Source organism: Lissotriton vulgaris, chromosome 12 (assembly GCF_964263255.1).
Source record: "Lissotriton vulgaris chromosome 12, aLisVul1.2, whole genome shotgun sequence".
Lineage (NCBI taxonomy): Eukaryota > Metazoa > Chordata > Amphibia > Caudata > Salamandridae > Lissotriton > Lissotriton vulgaris.
This window is the reverse complement of record NC_141700.1, coordinates 166572452-166591083: the sequence shown is the minus strand read 5'-3', so window position 1 is coordinate 166591083 and position 18632 is coordinate 166572452. Positions and strand designations below refer to the sequence as shown.

General features: G+C 46.7%; 1 protein-coding gene across 1 annotated transcript in view; it reads right to left on the bottom strand.

Annotated features, from left to right (window-relative positions):
* The window catches only part of SLC12A3 (solute carrier family 12 member 3), a 231757-nt gene that overhangs the window by 166508 nt on the left and 46617 nt on the right, over positions 1–18632 (bottom strand). The window contains exons 5-6 of the mRNA XM_086947698.1: positions 8526–8665; positions 6223–6333 (exon numbers count right to left, since the gene is read on the bottom strand). Of these exons, the coding sequence (XP_086803824.1) occupies positions 6223–6333; positions 8526–8665 (251 nt within the window). The remainder of the gene's footprint in view (positions 1–6222; positions 6334–8525; positions 8666–18632) is intronic.

Below are 18632 nucleotides of genomic sequence, written 5' to 3'. Positions count from 1 at the left end.
GGGAATGGCAGGTGGTAATGCCTGGTCAACCACAAAGTGGATATACTCCTCAGCGATCGATGGTTTGGATTCTGAAGATGGCTGAGGGTGGCGGGACATGTAATCAGCCGGGTTCTCCGCCTTCCCCGGTTTGTGAACAATAGTGAATGTGTACTCCTGAAGTCTGAGACCCCATCTCTCGATTCTCGGAGGCATCTTGGATTTCGGGTTGCCGTAGATGGTGACCAACGCCTGATGATCCGTGATCAGGGTAAAGTGCTTGCCATATATGAAACCATGAAAATGTTCGCATGCCCACACCACAGCAAGACTTTCCTTTTCTGGCTGCGAGTACTTCTTCTCAGGATCAGACAGGCTGCGGCTGGCATAGGCAACAGTCCGTCTCTGGTCTGAGTCATTATCATATTGAGCCAAGATGGCCCCCAATCCAACGGGGCTGGCGTCGACGGTGATCTCAGTCTTCCGTTGAGGGTTGAAGTATGAGAGGCTGTCGGCCGACTCTACAGCGCGCTTGATGTCCTTGAACGCCCGCTCACACTCAGGGGTCCAGTCGAATGGTTGACCAAGCTTGGTAAGAATCCGAAGGGGATGACTGATGGTCGCATAGTCACGGATGTAGCGGGCGCAGTAGCTGGCCATCCCTAGGAAGGACCTCAAGTCATTGACATCCTGCGGGCTCTTGGTGTCATTCAAAGTTGCGATCTTGTCCGGGTCAGGCTTCATGCCCTCATCTGAGAAAATGTGGCCAAAGAATTTCAAAGTGGCCTGGTGAAACTCAAATTTTTCCTTGTTCAGCGTCAAATTCGCATCCAACAGGGCATGGCAGACACGATCCAGAGCGATGTCATGCTCACGAACATCAGATCCGTAGACCAGGATGTCGTCGCTGTAGTTTAAGGTGTTGGGGATGTGCTGAATGATTTGACGGATTGCCTCCTGAAAGATTTCCGCGGCGGAGGAGACACCAAAGCTCAGCCGTTTGTACCTAAAAAGTCCTAGGTGAGTAGCAAACGTGGTGATGTAGCGAGATCTGGTGTCTAATTCTAGCTGGTGATAACCTTTGTTCAGGTCTAACTTTGAGAAGACCCTTGCGCCGTTCAGTGCAGCGATCATATCGCTCAGATGCCGTCCGGGGTGTCGCTCCCTTTCAATTGCGGTGTTGGGTAGGCGCATGTCAACGCACAGTCTCACCTTGTTGGGAGTCCATTTTTTTAGGTACGATGACCACCGGCGATACCCAAGGGATCGGGCCATCCGTGCACTCAATGATGTCTGCAGCAAGGAGTTCCTGAAGTTCGTCCTCGACGGCACTTTGAAGGTGGAATGGAACTCGTCGTGGGTGCTGCGCAACGGGTTTGATCTGTTCATTAATGTGCAGCCGAATTTGACACCCTTTCAGCTTGCCTAGGCCTTGAAATAATTTGGGGAACTTGCTGACACAGTCCTGATTGTTGTTGACTTTGAATAAGATTTCCACCAGACGAAGACGCTCTGCGGTGGGGAGGCTGAGTAGGCAGTTGGCTTCAGGCCCTTTGATAACGTGTATGACTGCCTGTATGGTGATGTCATCATGGGTAAGCGTAGTGTGGAATTTACCCAGACAAGGAAGTGGCTTTTTGGACATCCACGTGAAGACACGGACTGGTGCAAAAGTCAGAGGTGGTTTCGGGATCATTTTCTCGTGTTCCGTAACTGGAATATAGTTCAGCGAGGCTCCGCTGTCCATTACAAATTTGGTGTCGTGATTCCCCACTCTAATGTCAAGTTGTGGATACTTTTTAAGCTGATCAGGATCCGCAATCATGTTCAAGTATTCCACAGTGTAAGTTGAGTCTTTGGAGGACGATGATCTCGAGCCCCGAGATGGGGATCTGCGTTCCCATCGTGACCTGCGTGATTCTCGGCTGGAATGTGATGAGCTTGGTGACCGCATGGACTCCCCTTGAATGGCTCGAATGTGATGTTTTTTTGTGTCTGAGCGGGACGATCTCGTCGTTTCACTTCGCCGTTCCTTGTGATAGTCCCCGCAATTGCTTTGAAGTGGTTGGATCGCCCACATTTCCTGCATCGCTGACCCATGGCTGGACAGGTGTCTATATGAGGATAGTCATATCCACACCGATAACATCGCTTAGTCCTTTCTGGCTTTCGGTCCCTTCGCCCTGGTTCTCTTCTCCGATACTCCGGGCATCGTTGGCGAGATGACGGTCTGGGTCTCCATTGATTCTCCTGCGAATACTTCCTTCTGCTGCAAGGTTGTTCTTGAACGCGGTGTGCTTGCTCGCGACTGACACTGTGTCCTGTTTCAATCGTGGCGGCGTGTTCCTCCGCTTGGTCGTATATACGAGTCATTTCTTCAATCTCCTCCAATTCGTGGGGTTTCCTCAGTAATCGCCTCCTGAGTGTTTCTGAGTGACAGCCGGCTATGATTTGCGATTTGATGGCAGCGTCAGGCGAGAAATTTTCAAATTCACAGTGTCTCGACAGCCGTCGTAACCGGGTGATGAATGCGCTCATTGCTTCCTCTTTTCCTTGACGCGCTTGATGAAACGCATGGCGCTCATAATCCACGTTTCTTTTGTGGAGAAATTTCTTGTTCAGTGCCTCGTGCACTTTGTCATAAGTTCCAGTATCTGCAGGCGAAAGGTCCTTGATAATTTTGCTCACCTCCCGGCCTGCCAGGTTGTGGAGGGCGATTAACTTCTCTTTGTCTTCCGTCACTTTGGATCCCTCGATATAATCTTCAAATTCTTCTAACCATTCTTGCCACTTGGGGCCCATACTCCCTCCAGTGGTCACGGTCAAGGGTTCCGGAGCTCGCAGGTGTGACCCTCCCGCAACAAGGGGCTTCCGCTGCGGTGAGGTGTTGGAGGTCACCATTGTGTCGCTGCTTTCTTTTCACTCTGTCTTTGCTTGTTTATTCCTTTCCGTCAATGCTTGTTTATTTGCTTGTGTCAATGCTTGTTTGTTGCTACTCGCCAATGCTTGTTCATTTCTTCTCACCAATGCTTGTTTAATTGCTCTTGTCAATGCTTGTTTATTTCTTCTTGCCAATGCTTGCTTATTTCTTCTTGCCAATGCTTGTTTGTTTGCTCTAGTCAATGCTTGTTTTTGTTGCTGTATGCCTGACTTCAAAATGGCCGCTCTACAACAATCAAGGGTTCTGTCCTGAAAAGCGCCTGACTTCAAGATGGCCACCGTCACTGCAGGCACACAAGGCTTTCTCTCCTGGTTCATTCAACTCCAGCTCACTCTGGACTCACCGGCAGGCGACTTCAGGGGCAGCACACATCAGGATTCACTTTTCTTCGGCCGCTGCTACCACCAGGTGAGGTTGGGGTGGGCTCCCACCTTACTTTTCAAGTTCCCGCTCTTCTTCGCCATTAGCGTGCGTAAACTCACGCATCGGGCGTGAGGTTTTCCGACCTCCGACGGCACCCAGGCTCCAGTTCCAGCGCGCTCGGCGGCGCTTGCCAGCAGACTCTCGGGGACAGCGTCCTCCACGCCGAGGTACCTTTATCTCACTCTGAGGTGCTAGACAGGGTCGGAGTGGGCTCCCGACTCCTGTTCCTTCAAGGGTGCCAAGTTGCACGCATCCGGCGGGACTCGCGCTTTCGGCGCGAACAGCTTCTTCTCTCGAGCGTTTCAGCGCTCGCTGCAGTGGCTCCCTCTGGGCTCCCCACAGTCGCTGGAGGGGCAGGGTCACCTGCTGCTGACCTCTTTCCTCAGGCAGCAGCACCACATGGCAGCGGGTTCCTTTTCTCGACGCTGCAGGGGACAGGGCACTCTCATGAGGTTCTGTGGGCTGCAGTCATGCCCATCCCACCTTCGTCGCCAGTTGTAGCATCGTGCTACAAATAACCACAGACGCTGGTTATAGTTTCACTGGAGCTTTTATTATCTGTGTCCAGCATTCACCCTGTCCCTACTCTAACTAACCTCATCCTGTCCTGACTCCTCCTCTTCCCTTCCACCCAGCTCGCTACGCCCCCCCAACTACTAGACTGTTAACTTCATTACATCATGCAACTCCCCCCTTGAGTTTGTGAGCTCTGATGGTCTATGACTTTTAGACTGTCAGACACTGGATAGCACTTGATTCAGTCAAACTCAACTCCTCCAAAACTGAAGTATTTACGACCCAGCATCCTCTACACCGAAAATCTAAGGCCCCTGTCCGCCCGCCATCCCATTGAAAAAAGGGACCGCCCGCCATAAGGGTGAAGGTCCCGATGGTGGCATTAGGATGCGCCCGCCACAGTGGCGGGCGCATCCCTCATTTTTAACATTGTGGGGGCGGTGCTCTCTGCACCGCCCGCCACAATGCTAAAAATCCGCCCGCTTAAAAGCGGCGGATGGTCTTTCCGTCCCCCGCGGTCCTCCTGCCATACTAATATGGCGGGGGGAATTTAGGTACGGATGGCAGGCGGATTGCCCCCGCCAGGCCGGCGGTGGCTACCGCCAGCCTGGCGGGGGCAATCCGCCCGCCATCCTAATGGGCCCCTAAGTACTTAGATTACCTTCCCTAACACATTTTCTCCCTCCACCAGGGATATCAGCATGCAATTTGACTTCACCAGGACAAATTGACCATACTTTCCTTTCTACACTGAAATACTTTATCAACACCCTGGTCATGAGCTAGCTCAATTACTGCAGCAGCTTTCAAGTTCACCTTCCGCAGTCCTCCTTCTCCTCGTTCAAAAAATGATCAACTGTATTACCACACACCTTCACCACTCCACAGACAATCCCTCACGTTTCCTCCAGCTGATGTTATTCTAACCACAGGACATTTTTTTAACCTCTTGTCTTTATTTTTATGGCTGTACATTTCACCTTTCCCTCTTTGACTCCCAGAATGTATGCACTACATCCAGCATGTACACTGTGCCCGAAAAACCTCGGCCAACTTTCTGCCCCAAAGTCACACTGAACACCATTCATTTGTGGTTCTTTGTACTATTACCACTTCCATAACTGAAAGGTTTTTAAGATACATTTTGCGTTAAGAAATAGCACTAAATGCAACAGAACACGGAATTACCTGAAATACTCCGATTACTCCAGTGTAATCTAAATCCTGCCCATGCCAACTTTTTTTAGTTTTTTTTACCTGAAACAGGAGGTTTACCATAACACTGGTCTGATGATAAACCACTTTGTCTGCACCATTACACCTCATTAATTTAAGGCAACTAGGCACCATAACTCTTATCTCATTAAATAGAGAACCCGGTGATGCATAACTACCTACCGTTTAATTTATATATGGGCAACACCCATCAACTTGTCGGGCACATGTATGCGAGCGTGCCTGTACTGAAGTGGGTGACCCTACATGGATCTATCCATTTCCGTTCACATTGGGTATGCAATCCCCTACTATTCCTACTAATCTAATGAATGTCAGTCTGAAATAATCCAGCAATTAATTGAGATGTCGAGTCCTATGAAGGAACATAGGATCATAGGTGGGTTACCAGTGTCAACATAGACCAAAGCTAAAACAGGTAGATTTCAGGGAGGACATCTGTCAAATTTAGTAATGAAGGCATGTGGGCATTAAATCAGTGAATACCTCATTTTTATGTTGGATTAGGTGCTACCTACATCTGTGACATTCATCTTCATAAACAGGTCAAACGCAGTGAAATTAAAAATGAAGGCTGTCAGGGCAATCATCCAAAGAACTCTTATTATTCTGCAAAGGAGAATCGATGTGGTGTGTACACCTTTAGACAATACATTCTTGGACTACTCACATTTTTTAACTTCTGGCCGCAGTCTTTTCAAACAAGACCTACATATTGGTGAAATGAACTTTTCTGACCATACACCAATCCATACAAGGTCTTAGTCACATAATAATGAGGTTAGCATTAAAGGTCACAATAGGGAGGAAAAAACATTCCTCGGTTTTATAATGGTCTGTCATTTAAGCATTGTTTGGCAAATTCCTAGAAATTGTGATGAATGTTTGGGAGCAATGGCAACTCTCACCTTGCAGGGGACTGTCAGTGAGATTACCCTGAGTGCCTGAGAATGTTCAGTTCTGCCGAAGGAGTAGCAGACTATTGAGTTCATAGTATCAATGCATACTAGCCAGAAATCGCCAGGGGATTTAATAACTTCCCTTAGACCAAGTTCCCAATACCCGATTTCCGAAGGACAACAGCCAAGTCATATCAAATCGATGAAGCTTGCAGTTTTGAGTCGTACCTTGGCTTCCCATTCCATGCCGGCCAAGGATATCCCAAGCAGTAAGGTCACTGTGATAACTCCAATTATTCTGATGTCATTAGTTGGGTCAACAATAGATGTACCTGATTCCTAGGAAAATGAAAAGACATTAAAAAAAAAATAAGTTTAGCTTTGACAGAAAATGCTACTCTTTTAGAAAAAATAAAGCAAACAATAATGCGTCCTTCATTGTGGTCTTATTCCTGATACCACTGAGCTTACAGGGCTATGGTTTATCAGGTATATTGTAGCACATCCTTCAGTCTCTTACTTATACCTCTGTTGTGTGGTTTTGTTTAAGACGTGTAGTTTAAAACTGCCTTTTCCTGCATGGGGAGTGCGCAGATTTTCACCTACCTTGCAGAAGAGCCTCAACCAGGGTATATGTTGTTGCTGATACATGCAATTCGCCACCCCTTGTTGTGGAGTATTAGGCCATGAGCTGGTCTTGTTGTGTCATTCATTGAGCTCTCTGGCAGTTGGGCCTACTCATTCTCCTTCTGACATGTGCCTGAACATCTGAGGGGTCAAACCATATCCCCTGTGCTGGAAATAGTGCACATCCAGAGACAGACTAACACAAGCTGGGCTTCTGTAAACATGTCCATACTGCATTGGCTTCAGGACAATCATCCTGGCCACCCTGAGTCTAGTTATTGTAAGAATCTCCTCTTCCCCATCAGACAAAAACAACTATTCCTACAGTGGAAAATTGTTTTTTTCAGATTCTGGCATATAATATGTGCCATACTATAAACATTTGACTTGTTAAAGGAATGTTTCATTAGGAGTGAAAATGCCCAGTAAAATTGCCTTGCCTTAGTTGTCCAACCGCTGTTGGGAATATACACCTTTAGGAACCAGATATGGACCTAGGCAAGTTAATTCTGTCTAAGTCTTTTTGGACAAATCACTACCACCTACAGGAAACTCTACTTTTCCATTTGTATTTGTAACTTGAGCTGATATCATAGATGTTTTCAATGTTTCCATATGCAGCATAATGCATTTTCAGGACCCTTGGCTCCATGGTTAAAGGCAGAACATATGGAGATGCCATGTCTTTTAAAGGGGTTTAGCTATAATCTTCAAAACCAGGACCAGCACTAGACATGTGGGGGCATATTACAGTAACACAGAGCATGTTCCCTGTCTGTGCTTAGTGCACTCTCCTCGCGTGCAAAATGGGACCACGCACTGATTCACGAAAAGCACCCACTCCATGTAGTCACAAACCCACACATGTACTGAGGACAGAATATCACTGAAAGACATCCAGGTGGATTTAAAATCCTACTCCTGCTTTTAAAGCAGGGCCATCTACAGGGCCTGAATAAAACTAGTAATTCTATGTACCGATAAAAGCAATTTCAATAGCATTAAGCATTACTTACTAAAAATGAAAGAACCCACATTCCTCCCTTGAAAAAGGTCAGTAGCCAACTAGCTGGAGCGAAACGTGTTCGCCAAACCAATAAATACGTTCAGCGAGACTGAGGCAGGATAATTGTTGTAACTTGTGGTGTCACCTTCAACAATAATGTAATTATGAATTCCCACAGTTCCTTTCATATCTTATGAAAATATAATTAATTCTAAGCAGAGTGCAGTTGATAGTCCCAAATTCACAATAGTATTATGTACTGGCCTGATTTTAAAGAATGCACAGGCTTCCCCCTGAAGGCAGGCGCAGCATGTGAATCTACCCACTGATGAAAGATGCCTGGTGGGGGTCCCTGAAACCCCTGTACTCCATAAGAAAGGACATCCTCCGGAGGTGCACTCGCTCCATCCCTCTCAACCATCTGTTTGCCAATGTTCCCATCTTAGTTATGCACCAAAAGCTTTTCCTCATTTGCATGGGACCAAGGCCTGGTGCAAATGAGACAGTGCCACTTTAATATTTCAGTAGGTGCAAAATGTGCACTTACTCAACTGGTACTACAGAATGGGAAGGCAGCGTATGTGCCATTGTCTGTAATACAGAAGGGAACCAGGGGTGCACAAAGTCGGCGCAACATTCATGGTGCCCCAGGGGCACTTCTGTCATATGATTCCTGGCGCCTCAGTATCAGAAAGCTTTACTGTAGGTACCGAACAAATTAATTCAAATAAAAATTAATGAAAGTGATTGTGAGAAAACAAAAAGTAGCCTAGCAAATCAAGTCTCTTAATGAGGTCTATGCTCATCTATATAGAGAGCTTTGCATGATGCTCATGTTATGTCATTTCTGCACATCTGTGTTCCTTGGTATAAAAAATAGACCATCCTGAGCACTTACCTTGATGAGGTCTCTGACAGTTTCAGCAAAACCCACAGTGTGCATCGCCACAGCCACAGCATTTGCGAATGCGAAAATGAGGCCAATAGAACCTCCCAACTCCGGTCCAAGACTTCTTGAGATAAGAAAGTAAGTCCCACCTAAACAGAAAGAATCAAAATGAGTGCACTATCGCGCTGCATACTACAGTAAGTTAAAAACTAAGAAAGGGAACAGGTTGGAGTATAGGTTCAGAACTCAAGAAATATGCAGCAGTTGTCACCTTTATCTGCATAGAGTGTATTGATACCTCAGCAAAAACAAGAGTTGGCAAAGCCAATCATTCTGGACTAAATGTGCCAATGCATGTAAAGAGAAGCATTCACACATGCTGTTTACAGATTATGTTAGCATATGCTGTTTATTACATTACAGCCTGTTCTATTGGCTTTGTTAATGCTGGGTAAAACGTAGGCAAAAAGGTTTGCTTACAGTATGGAATGTATATAGACAGTAAAGAATTGGATGTGGCAAGCAGAGCCTATTTTTCAGTAGTAAACAAGCTTCTTGTGTATTCCAATCGAATCACTTCCTGGAAAGTGGAAGGATACACTAAAAAGCCAATAACATGAAGTGAGTGAGAAATACTCCTCTGGGGAACCAAAGCCCACTATATGTGTATTTTATAGAAGAGATGAATACATCTTGCAGAGAGCTGCACTGTCAAGCCTGACAAGATATTGCTCAACGCCTCTCATATAAAGTTCAATGAGGTTGAGGTTCACCGCTGATATTAAGTCACCCACACATCCTCTGAAGAATTCTCAGCCAGCACCCCATTCCAAACACACAACCTTTGTATACAATTTTGAATAGTTCACTACCACTACTTTGTAGGATGCCTGACTACTTCCCAATTAATTGTGTTTTACATGAGCCTTAATTCATACTAACAGCAAAATGGTAGTTTCAGCTTATATTGTATATATTGTTTCAGACAAAGAACAGCAGACCTACCTACCTACCCTCACCAAGAAAGCCCACGTACATGCCAGAATTAGAGAACTGAGAGAAATGTGAAGGAGATGTGTTTTACCAGACATTCTGGACAAATGACCCCATTGTTTATGGAAAATTTAGACTTCTGTGTCATGGAAGACCAATCTATGAATTATCCAACACACAAAGATAGTTCCAGGGGGCATCACGGAGAGGTTTTCATCAGTGTCTGTGATTTTTTGATAGTAAGAAGTTGTTGTTATAAGGAAACATTGATTGGGTTCCGTAGATGACTATTGCCTTGGCTTGCAGCGCTATGTGAAGAAGAACCAACAAAAGAACTTATTTGAAATAATTTGTTCAAATGGATTGGGTACATATGTTAGAATATATTTATCGCTTCAGTTTCTGATCATTTTCCTTTACCACACTTGAAACTTTAATTATATGTCACTGAGATCAATATTTAGAGAACCATCTTGTTCTGAAGATAGTTCCTAAGTTAGAGTGAGGGAGCTAGAAATCTTAGGAACAGTTGTCATAGTATTAAAAGGACCCTGACACATTTCGGCTTTTTTGACACATCTCAGCAATCTAGACATGTTCTCTGAGTGTGTGAGCATATATCAAAGATAGTATTTTTTGGACAACCTTTAAATGGCCATCAAGTTAATGATGACACAGTAGGTCTCAAGCCCAAGTAAACTAAACGTAAAGGAAAATTCTAGAATAGCTACTGCTGGTGATTGCAAGATAATCAGGACTAATGAAAGAGTAATGTGTTTTTTGTCTGCAGTAGATCGCCCCTTGCACTGTCTAATCTAAAAGGGTGATTTAATTGTTACGATGTGATCATTCTTGTGTTTTTTTCATGTATATTTTAGAAATGTATTTACTTAGGAAAGGTTTGCTATATGATGGATCAATTACATTGAATTTAAAAAAATAGGGACTTTTGCAACTCTGTGGGACACCGGACGGGTTGAACCCTCACCTCATTTGGTGCTTCAACTTCTTCTTTCGATGGGCTCACGCTTTTCATTTAAATGAGGCCCCCGGGTGGGTTCGGTCCCGGGGGCATTGTCAAAAAATAATAGCGGGGACCCGCGGTGGCCCCTGGAGCGCCGGGGACCGCCACCTCACCGGGGCTATGCTGATTATGTGCGGGGAGCACGTGGCCCCCGCACCCCCGGGGACCGCCACCTGCCTGGGTCTTTTTAAAAAAAAAAATGCCTGGGGGGTGCCACCCCTCCCCAGGCTGCCCCGGGGACCACCACCTCCCCAGGACTTTTTCAATTGTAAGCGGGGGCAAGAGCCCCCATACGCCCTGGGGACCACCACCTCCTCAGGCAATCTTTATTTAAATGCAGGGATCCGTTATAGACCCCTAAGACCGGGGTACCACCACCTCCCTAGGGCTTTAAACGTTGAGAGGGGGGCCACGCGGCCCCTCTCCTGAAGCCCTTGATGGCCCTGGGGACCATTGCCCCCAAGGGCCAGCTCCTGCAGTGTCCCGGGGTGCCCACCCCAGCGACACTGCTGTTTGCTATGGCAGGGTGGGAGCACGGCTCCCGCCCTGCCATAGCAAACGCTGTCTTGCTTCCTTGAAGCGAGAGCAGGGAAACCTGCTCTCGCTTCAAGGAAGCAAAGCAGAATTGCTTTTGAGCAAGGTGAGCTGCATGTCAGCAGCTCCCCTTGCTAAAAAGCAATGCCGGCTCCTGCAGGAGGCGGGTAGCTGGCGGGACTGTAGGGGGATTGGGGCTCCCCCCACGGTCCCCAACACAAAGGGCCAGCCCCGGGGGATGGGGTCCCCTTCTATAATATATATTTTTTATTACAATAGAGGCACAGCCTTGGGGGATGGTGTCCCCGGGGCCAATAGAGGCCTCAGGAGGGGGGGCCGCGAAGCCCCCTCCTTAAAAAATATAAAAACAGAGAAAATAAAATGTGGCCATGCCCCGAAGGATGGGGTCCCGGGCTGAAATTGGCCTCTGGAGCGGGGCTGCGTGGCCCCCTAACCGTTTAAAAAAATTTTTTTTTACAAAAATGGTCAGGCCCTGGGGGTGGGGTCCCCAGGCACTAAATACCTGAAGAATGTTCAGCCCCTTTCTGAAACAAAAAAAATGGCATTGCACCGGAGGCCCTACCCCCTCCCTGCAGCACTCAGCAAACGCTCCCCCATGACGCATTGTAAGTTGGGGAATTCATTCCACTTGAATACTGAGGGTCCCTGGGGGCTAACTAACCCACCAGGTACCTCCAGCATGCGCCACAGAGCTGCGTTGCAGAGAGGTGTTCCGAGGCCATGCCCCTTTTCACACCTCTCTGCAACATAGCTCTGTTGTGCTTACTGGAGGTACATGGTAGGTTAGTTGTCAATAAGTGTGCAAATGTACCCCCTGGCGCGTTGTATATTGGGGGATTATGCCCCCTTGAATCCTGAGGGTCCCTGGGGGCCTCCTAGCCCACCAGGTACCTCCAGTATGCACCACAGAGCTGCGTAGCAGAGAGTTTATCAGAGGCCATGCCCCTTTTTACAACTCTCTGCAACGCAGCTCTGTGGAGCTTACTGGAGGTGCCTGGTAGGCAAGTTGAGCCTTCAGGGACCAGCAGGACTCAAGGGGAATTAATTCCCCAAATTTCAATGCACCAGGGGGCGCGTTTGCACAGCGGCGCAGGGAGGGGCGGGCCTAACAAATCAAGTGTGCAAATGTGCCCCCTGGCACGTTGCAAATTGGAGGATTGGAGATTGGAGGATGAAGATCCCTGAGGGCCAACTAGCCCACCTGGTACGTTGTAAGTTAAGGGATGAAGCCCTTTGAATCCTGAGGGTTCCTGGGGGCCAATTAGCCCACCAGGTACCTCCAGTAAGCACCACAGAGCTGCGTTGCAGAGAGGTGGTCTAAGGCCATGCCCCTTTTTACACCACTCTGCAAACGCGGCTTCTGGTGCACTGCTTGTGGGGCGAGGAGGTCCTCTTGTGTCCTGAAGTCCTCAGGACTCAAGCGGACTTCATTCTCCGAGGAGCAGTGCGCCAGAAGCCGCATTTGTAGCATGGTGTAAAAAGGGGTGTGGCCTCTGAACACTTCTCTGCAACGCAGCTCTGTGGTGCTTACTGGAGGTACCTGGTGGGCTAATTGGCCCCCAGGAACCCTCAGGATTCAAAGGGTTTAATCCCTTAACTTACAACGCGCCAGGGGGCGCGTTTCCACAGTGGTGCAAGTAGGGGGCGGGATCTGATATTACAAGTTAGCAATCTTGCTGTGGGGGACTTACTGGAGGTAATAAAAGGGGTAGATAGCCCCCAAGGTTGACATTGGGGGCTAACTACCCCTCCTGTTACCGCCAGTAAATCCCACACGGAGGAATTGCTAAAAGGTGTTTGGAGGCCACGCTCACCTTTCTCCACCACTCTAAAAAGGAGACTGCTATGTTATAGTTAGAAATTAGCATTTAAAAAACCTTTGAAATTCACTGAAAAAACATAGGTTTCAGGGACGTTATAGTTAGAAATTAGCATTTTAAAAACCATTGAAATTCACTGAAAAAACCATGGGTTTCAGGCACGTTATAGTTAGAAATTAGAATTCACTGAAAAAAACAAAGGTTTCAGGGAAGTTATAGTTAGTTGGAAATTTCACTCGTACAAAACCAGAGAAATTCTGCAGTTTTAGTTAGTTCAGCTAACTATAACTCGCACCCCCGCAATGCACTGCTGATGACGCCACATATTATATCATTCATGACCTGGTCAGTGACATCACTGATGACATCACTGACGACATCTCAAATGACATCACAGATGACATTACTGTTGACATCATCCACGTGAAAATATGATGCAACGCCTCACACCCTAATATAACCTTTAATACACCCACTGTAAAATACAGACTACCATTTTCAAAACCATCGACACACCAATACCAGTTACTATATACGTACTCACTAATTCCTAGGTCTACACACACATTCACTCATTCACCCATACAATCACTTATACATACAGTCACTGTCATATGCACTCATACACCTATACAGACACTCACACACCACCACTCATCCAGAGTTACTCACACACCTAGTCAGTCATGCATCACTTATTCAAACAGAAACAAACTCTCTTATAGAATCACTGATACAAGTACACACTCATCCATACAGCCACTCTCAAAATCGCTGACTCTCACGCATAGTCATTTATAAACTCCAACTCTCACATACACTGCCTTTTACATATGTACTTTGCGGGATCTGTGCCTGGTGGGAGCCTAAGCCCAGTCTGCGTTGCTTCCTACACCGCATCTTACTCTCTGTCACTCGCCCAGACTGCTGTTTGCTCCGGTGGGACTGCAAGCCCCAGGGCACACTTCGTGGCCAGTCCCAGCCCCACAGGTGCCGCAGGTGAGAGGGGGAGGAGTCACAATCGCTCTATAAAGAGCAGCCTCCCCCTCCGTGGCACGGGACACGCGCGGGCAAAGCCCGGGCCAAGGGCGGGCCCGTCCTTGCCGGTCACAGCCCGGAACAGGCTGGGCTGGACCACTCCCCTTTCATCTAGCAACGGATTATCTTCCACCGGCATAAAGAACTTAAGGTACTGTGTTATTTTATCATACCTTCCTCTGGCACTCCTTGCGAACTATTCCACCACGGACATCTGAGAAGAATCGCCATTTAATTTTTTTCTTTGGAAGACTCTGTAGTTTGGGGACTTATTGAACCCTGTTTTGTCTACTTGCATGCTACAGGGTTACCACCTTGATCGTATCATGGGTAAAAGAAAGGCAATGGAGGGGTTGTCTGCAAACAATGGCTTGCAGGCAGGGGGAGGGTGTGGAAAGAAAGCTAAAAGAATAAATTAACGGGCCCAAAATAATTGCGAAATGCATAGGATTGACACCCTTGTACTTGAGTGCGAGGATATCTTAGGTACAGAGATATCTAAGCCTCCTAGTAATGTACAATCATTCTAAAATAGCCCTGCCTCACAAGTTAAGTCCACCATACCTTCGATGTTTGCCAAACAGCCCACGGGTAAAGTAACCAAGCATAATAACAAAACATTGTACGCACCAAAGCAGGCCCCAATAAAGGAGTCCCTGATAAAAGATATACCATCTCCCCATGCAACACTTCCACCTATAGCTAGTCTACCTGAAACTCTTATACATTGCTCAAACAGGTTCGCAGTGTTGGCTGATATTTCCGATATTTCGGAGACCAGTGCTGCTGCAACATTATTTGGTGAAGGAAATGCAAGTAATAAGGAGGTGGTTAGTTCGCCCCAGGGCTTGTTGTCTTGCTTAGAGAAGATATAGGGGCCTTGAGAGCAAAGATCGACAAACTGTTTGTTGTGATAAATACTTTGACCCCTAGTCAAACAGCTCATAATCAGCCTCTAAGCTCCCTGGTAGAAGAGTGCATACACTCACAGCGACCTTCCCCCTCTAGACAGGAACAAAGCACACAACTAGGTGGGTGGCCATTTGCTCCTCCAGCTACAAAGATGGATATAGTACCTCCCCCCTTAAATAATAGATCGCACAGTACTTTAACCCCTCATCCCCAGAATTCAGTTCTGCATCAAATCCCAGTACCTTGCTTAGGAACTAGTAACATACCAGCATTAACAATAACCCCTGAAACACTCGCAGGGAATTATCACCAGCCAACTCCCCACTTAGAAGGGAACAAAATTTATATGGGGAATGTTCCAAAACTGGGTATTGCAGCAGGCCATGAAAGCGAAGAGTCATTGATAAAGAAGTCAATACACTGGATCCGTCATGTTAGGGGGTGTCGCTCTCTTATTAGGGGAGGATATTGTTAGGGCAAGGAGGCTCACGGGACGCACCCAATTACAAGATCACATCGAGCTGACTCTAGCTAGTACATTCCTGGCAGAGAACCTTGTTTTGCTTGAGTTTCGCACCTCCTCCCATGACTCATCATTAATACAGCTTAGGCGGTTCCCACTATTTTCACCCTTAGGAAGAGCTAATGACCGAAATCTGGTAGAGCTGACAAGTGGATCTTCGCTCTTGGAAGCCAATGATTGACCATCAACAGAGATACACTCAGTGCAGTATCCGCAGACACCTTTGCCATGTACATATTCAACTCACCCAAATGATTTAGATCTCCAGCAGGCCCCTATCACAGCCCTAACTCATGACACATCTACTAATTGCCAGCTAAAAATCATATCATGGAATATCACTGGCCTTAGTACTAAGTTGTCTCTACCCCATTGGAATGATCTGGTTGGGGCTATGATATTTGTGCCTTCCAAGAAACTTGGAGCATGGTCCCCCTATACAAATCGGGTTATAGCATACCTGCTAGTACTAAAGGGAGGGGTCGCCCTTCGGGAGGGCTGATTATATGGGTTAGCATTGCCCTTAATTGCTCTACGCTCAAAAGCCATCCCCTGAGCCTTGATATCATGAAACTCACCATCAAGTGTCGGGGGGGGGGGACTGTGCTGAATCTTTTTAATGTTTACATAAGGGGGGTAAAAGGGACAACATCTCACCGGCTCTTATGGTTCTTGAAGAGGGTCTATCAAATTGTTTGCCCAACTCCAGATATTTAGTAGTAGGTGATTTTAATACTACTTTCGAGCCTCTTAGTACAGAGGATTTAGTTGGGATAGAGGAGGAAGACAATCGTTGGGGCTTACCTCCTTTGACCATACCCCCGTAAAGCGATGGACCCAGGTGGCTATCCAACTAAATGCCCTCACTTTGGAATTTGGTCCAAGGGCGGCTAATGGCAGGACACCTTCTGATACCCTAGGGGCATCCACTTATAATAGGGCTACTAGCCCGTCCCGAATTGATTATATATTAGTGGATGTGAGGCTCTGGGGCTTTGTCTTAGACATGCTGGTAGGTAACACAACCGGCAGTGACCATAACCCTCTTTGTATGTCATTGAGGTCCCCTTGGACCCCAACTTACCATGCACTCCCTAACCACACCTTCTCTATGACTAAGGAGGTGATACCCTCAAACTCTAGCAGAGCACTGAAATGGCCAAAGGTTGCCCTTGATGAAGTAAAAATGTGGGCCATTAAGCAAGTTCTCTGTGAGAGCATAAACAAACTAAAAGAGGGAATAGTAGTAGGGCCGACTCACGCTCTTACTGTACACTCTTTCACCATTGAACAACTTTGTACTTACTTTCAAGCCCCGAATAGGCCCACTAAATCTGCTACCCATAATGGAAAAGGTAGAAAATGGTTTACAAAGGAGTGCAGACTTAAACGCTCGGCCCTGATAAGCGCAATTAGAGACAAGAAGAGCCCAGCCATTAAAGTTGCAAGGGGGGAATACTGGAAGGCCCAGCACCAAGCGAAGATAGACTGGGATGAAAGCTGATGGATTGACCTAAAAAATGCGAGTCTAGTAAGAGACACCAACCGCTTTTGGTCATTGGTTAGACAGGCTAACATGGGGGAGCTAGATCAAATCCCGAATCATATAATATCCCAGGTCTGGTATGACCATTTCTGTAATTTGTATTCAGAGCCTACTAGTCCAGAACCAGAGGCCGATCCCGCTCAATTCTCTTCAATTCCTACAGAGGGTGATGGCGACCCACTTACACAAAAAGAAGTAGAGTCAGCCATAAACAAGATACTACCCGCAAAAGCCCCAGGACCTGATGGCCTCCCAGGTGACTTGTTCTTAGCTGACGGGACCAATTGGGCTGAGTATATTTTCCTCCTCATTAATTCTATTGTTGGAGGATGCCCGGTCCCAGAAGCATGGAAGGGGGCTGAGGTAGTCCCAATTTACAAAAAGGGGGCCAGAGAATATCCTTCCAATTATAGGCCTATTAGCCTTATAGATGCAATGTAGAAGCTAGTTGGCAGGGTCATTTTACAGAGAATCCATCTGTGGGCAGAGGAAGAAGATATTCTTCCACAATTCCAGGCGGGTTTTCGGACCAAGATAGGAACGGTGGACGGGGGCAGTCTTTACATCGCCTTTATCGACCTGAAGACCGCCTTCGACCTGGTCCCTAGAGATAAGTTATGGTCTGTATTGAAAGGCATGGGTATCCCTTCATTGATTTTGAATCTACTCATAAGACTACATGAGGGAAACTATGCTCAGATTAGGTGGGGGTCACAGGGACAACTTACAGGCAGGATTCCAGTAAACAGGGGAGTTCGCCAGGGTTGTGTGATGGCACCCACCCTGTTCTCATTATATGTGAACGGGGTGGTTAAATATCTGCAAGAAACACCGGCAGATGCCCCGACCCTGACAGGCAGTAAGGTGCCAACTCTCCTGTTTGCTGATGACACGCTGCTGATTTCCAAGACACCAGCAGGTCCCCAAAAGCTTTTAGACAGGTTCCAGCTTTTTTGTAGTATTTGGGGTTTAATCATTAATACGTCTAAAACAACGTTTATGACCTTTAATCCCCATAAATCCTTTAAGAGTAACATCACTTTAGATAGAATCTGTCTCGAGAGAGTTAAGTCCTTTGACTACCTTGGGATACGTCTCTCCGATAAAGCCCAATGGAAATTTCATTTGGACAAAATGCTTTTGAGTCACAAGCGCGCGGCCGGAGTCATAAGCAAAGAATACCGCTTGTCATACAGTAGGCCTATTGCTCCAGCCCTCGTTGTGTACGAAGCAAAGGCAGTTAGTTCGGCCCTTTATGGTGCCGAACTATGGTGTTTTAACAATCTTAATGACCTTGGTAGTTCGGAAAACAAGTTCCTTAGGGACCTCCCTATGCTACCCCAGGGAACACCTATAACCCCCTTGTTATATGACTTGGGCAGGCATCATATTAAAGATCTGGCAAAACTTCGCACTTTGCTATATTGGGCACGCCTTAGGCACACCTCGGAACTTGCAAGTTATGCAAACGCTTTTACTGAGATAGTGACCTTGGATACTGGCAATAAAATAAAATGGATCGCGAATGTTAAGGCACTGCTGCTAACCTTGGGATTTAAAGAATCATGGGCCTCTCAAAACCCCCTGACAAAAGAAGAGCTTAAACACATTTACTGGAAGTGGATAGGTGTTAGAGATCTTAGTACCCTAATTCTAGGTAGGCTTACGGAGGAGTTTTTATTTATCATAAATCATCTAGAGTATT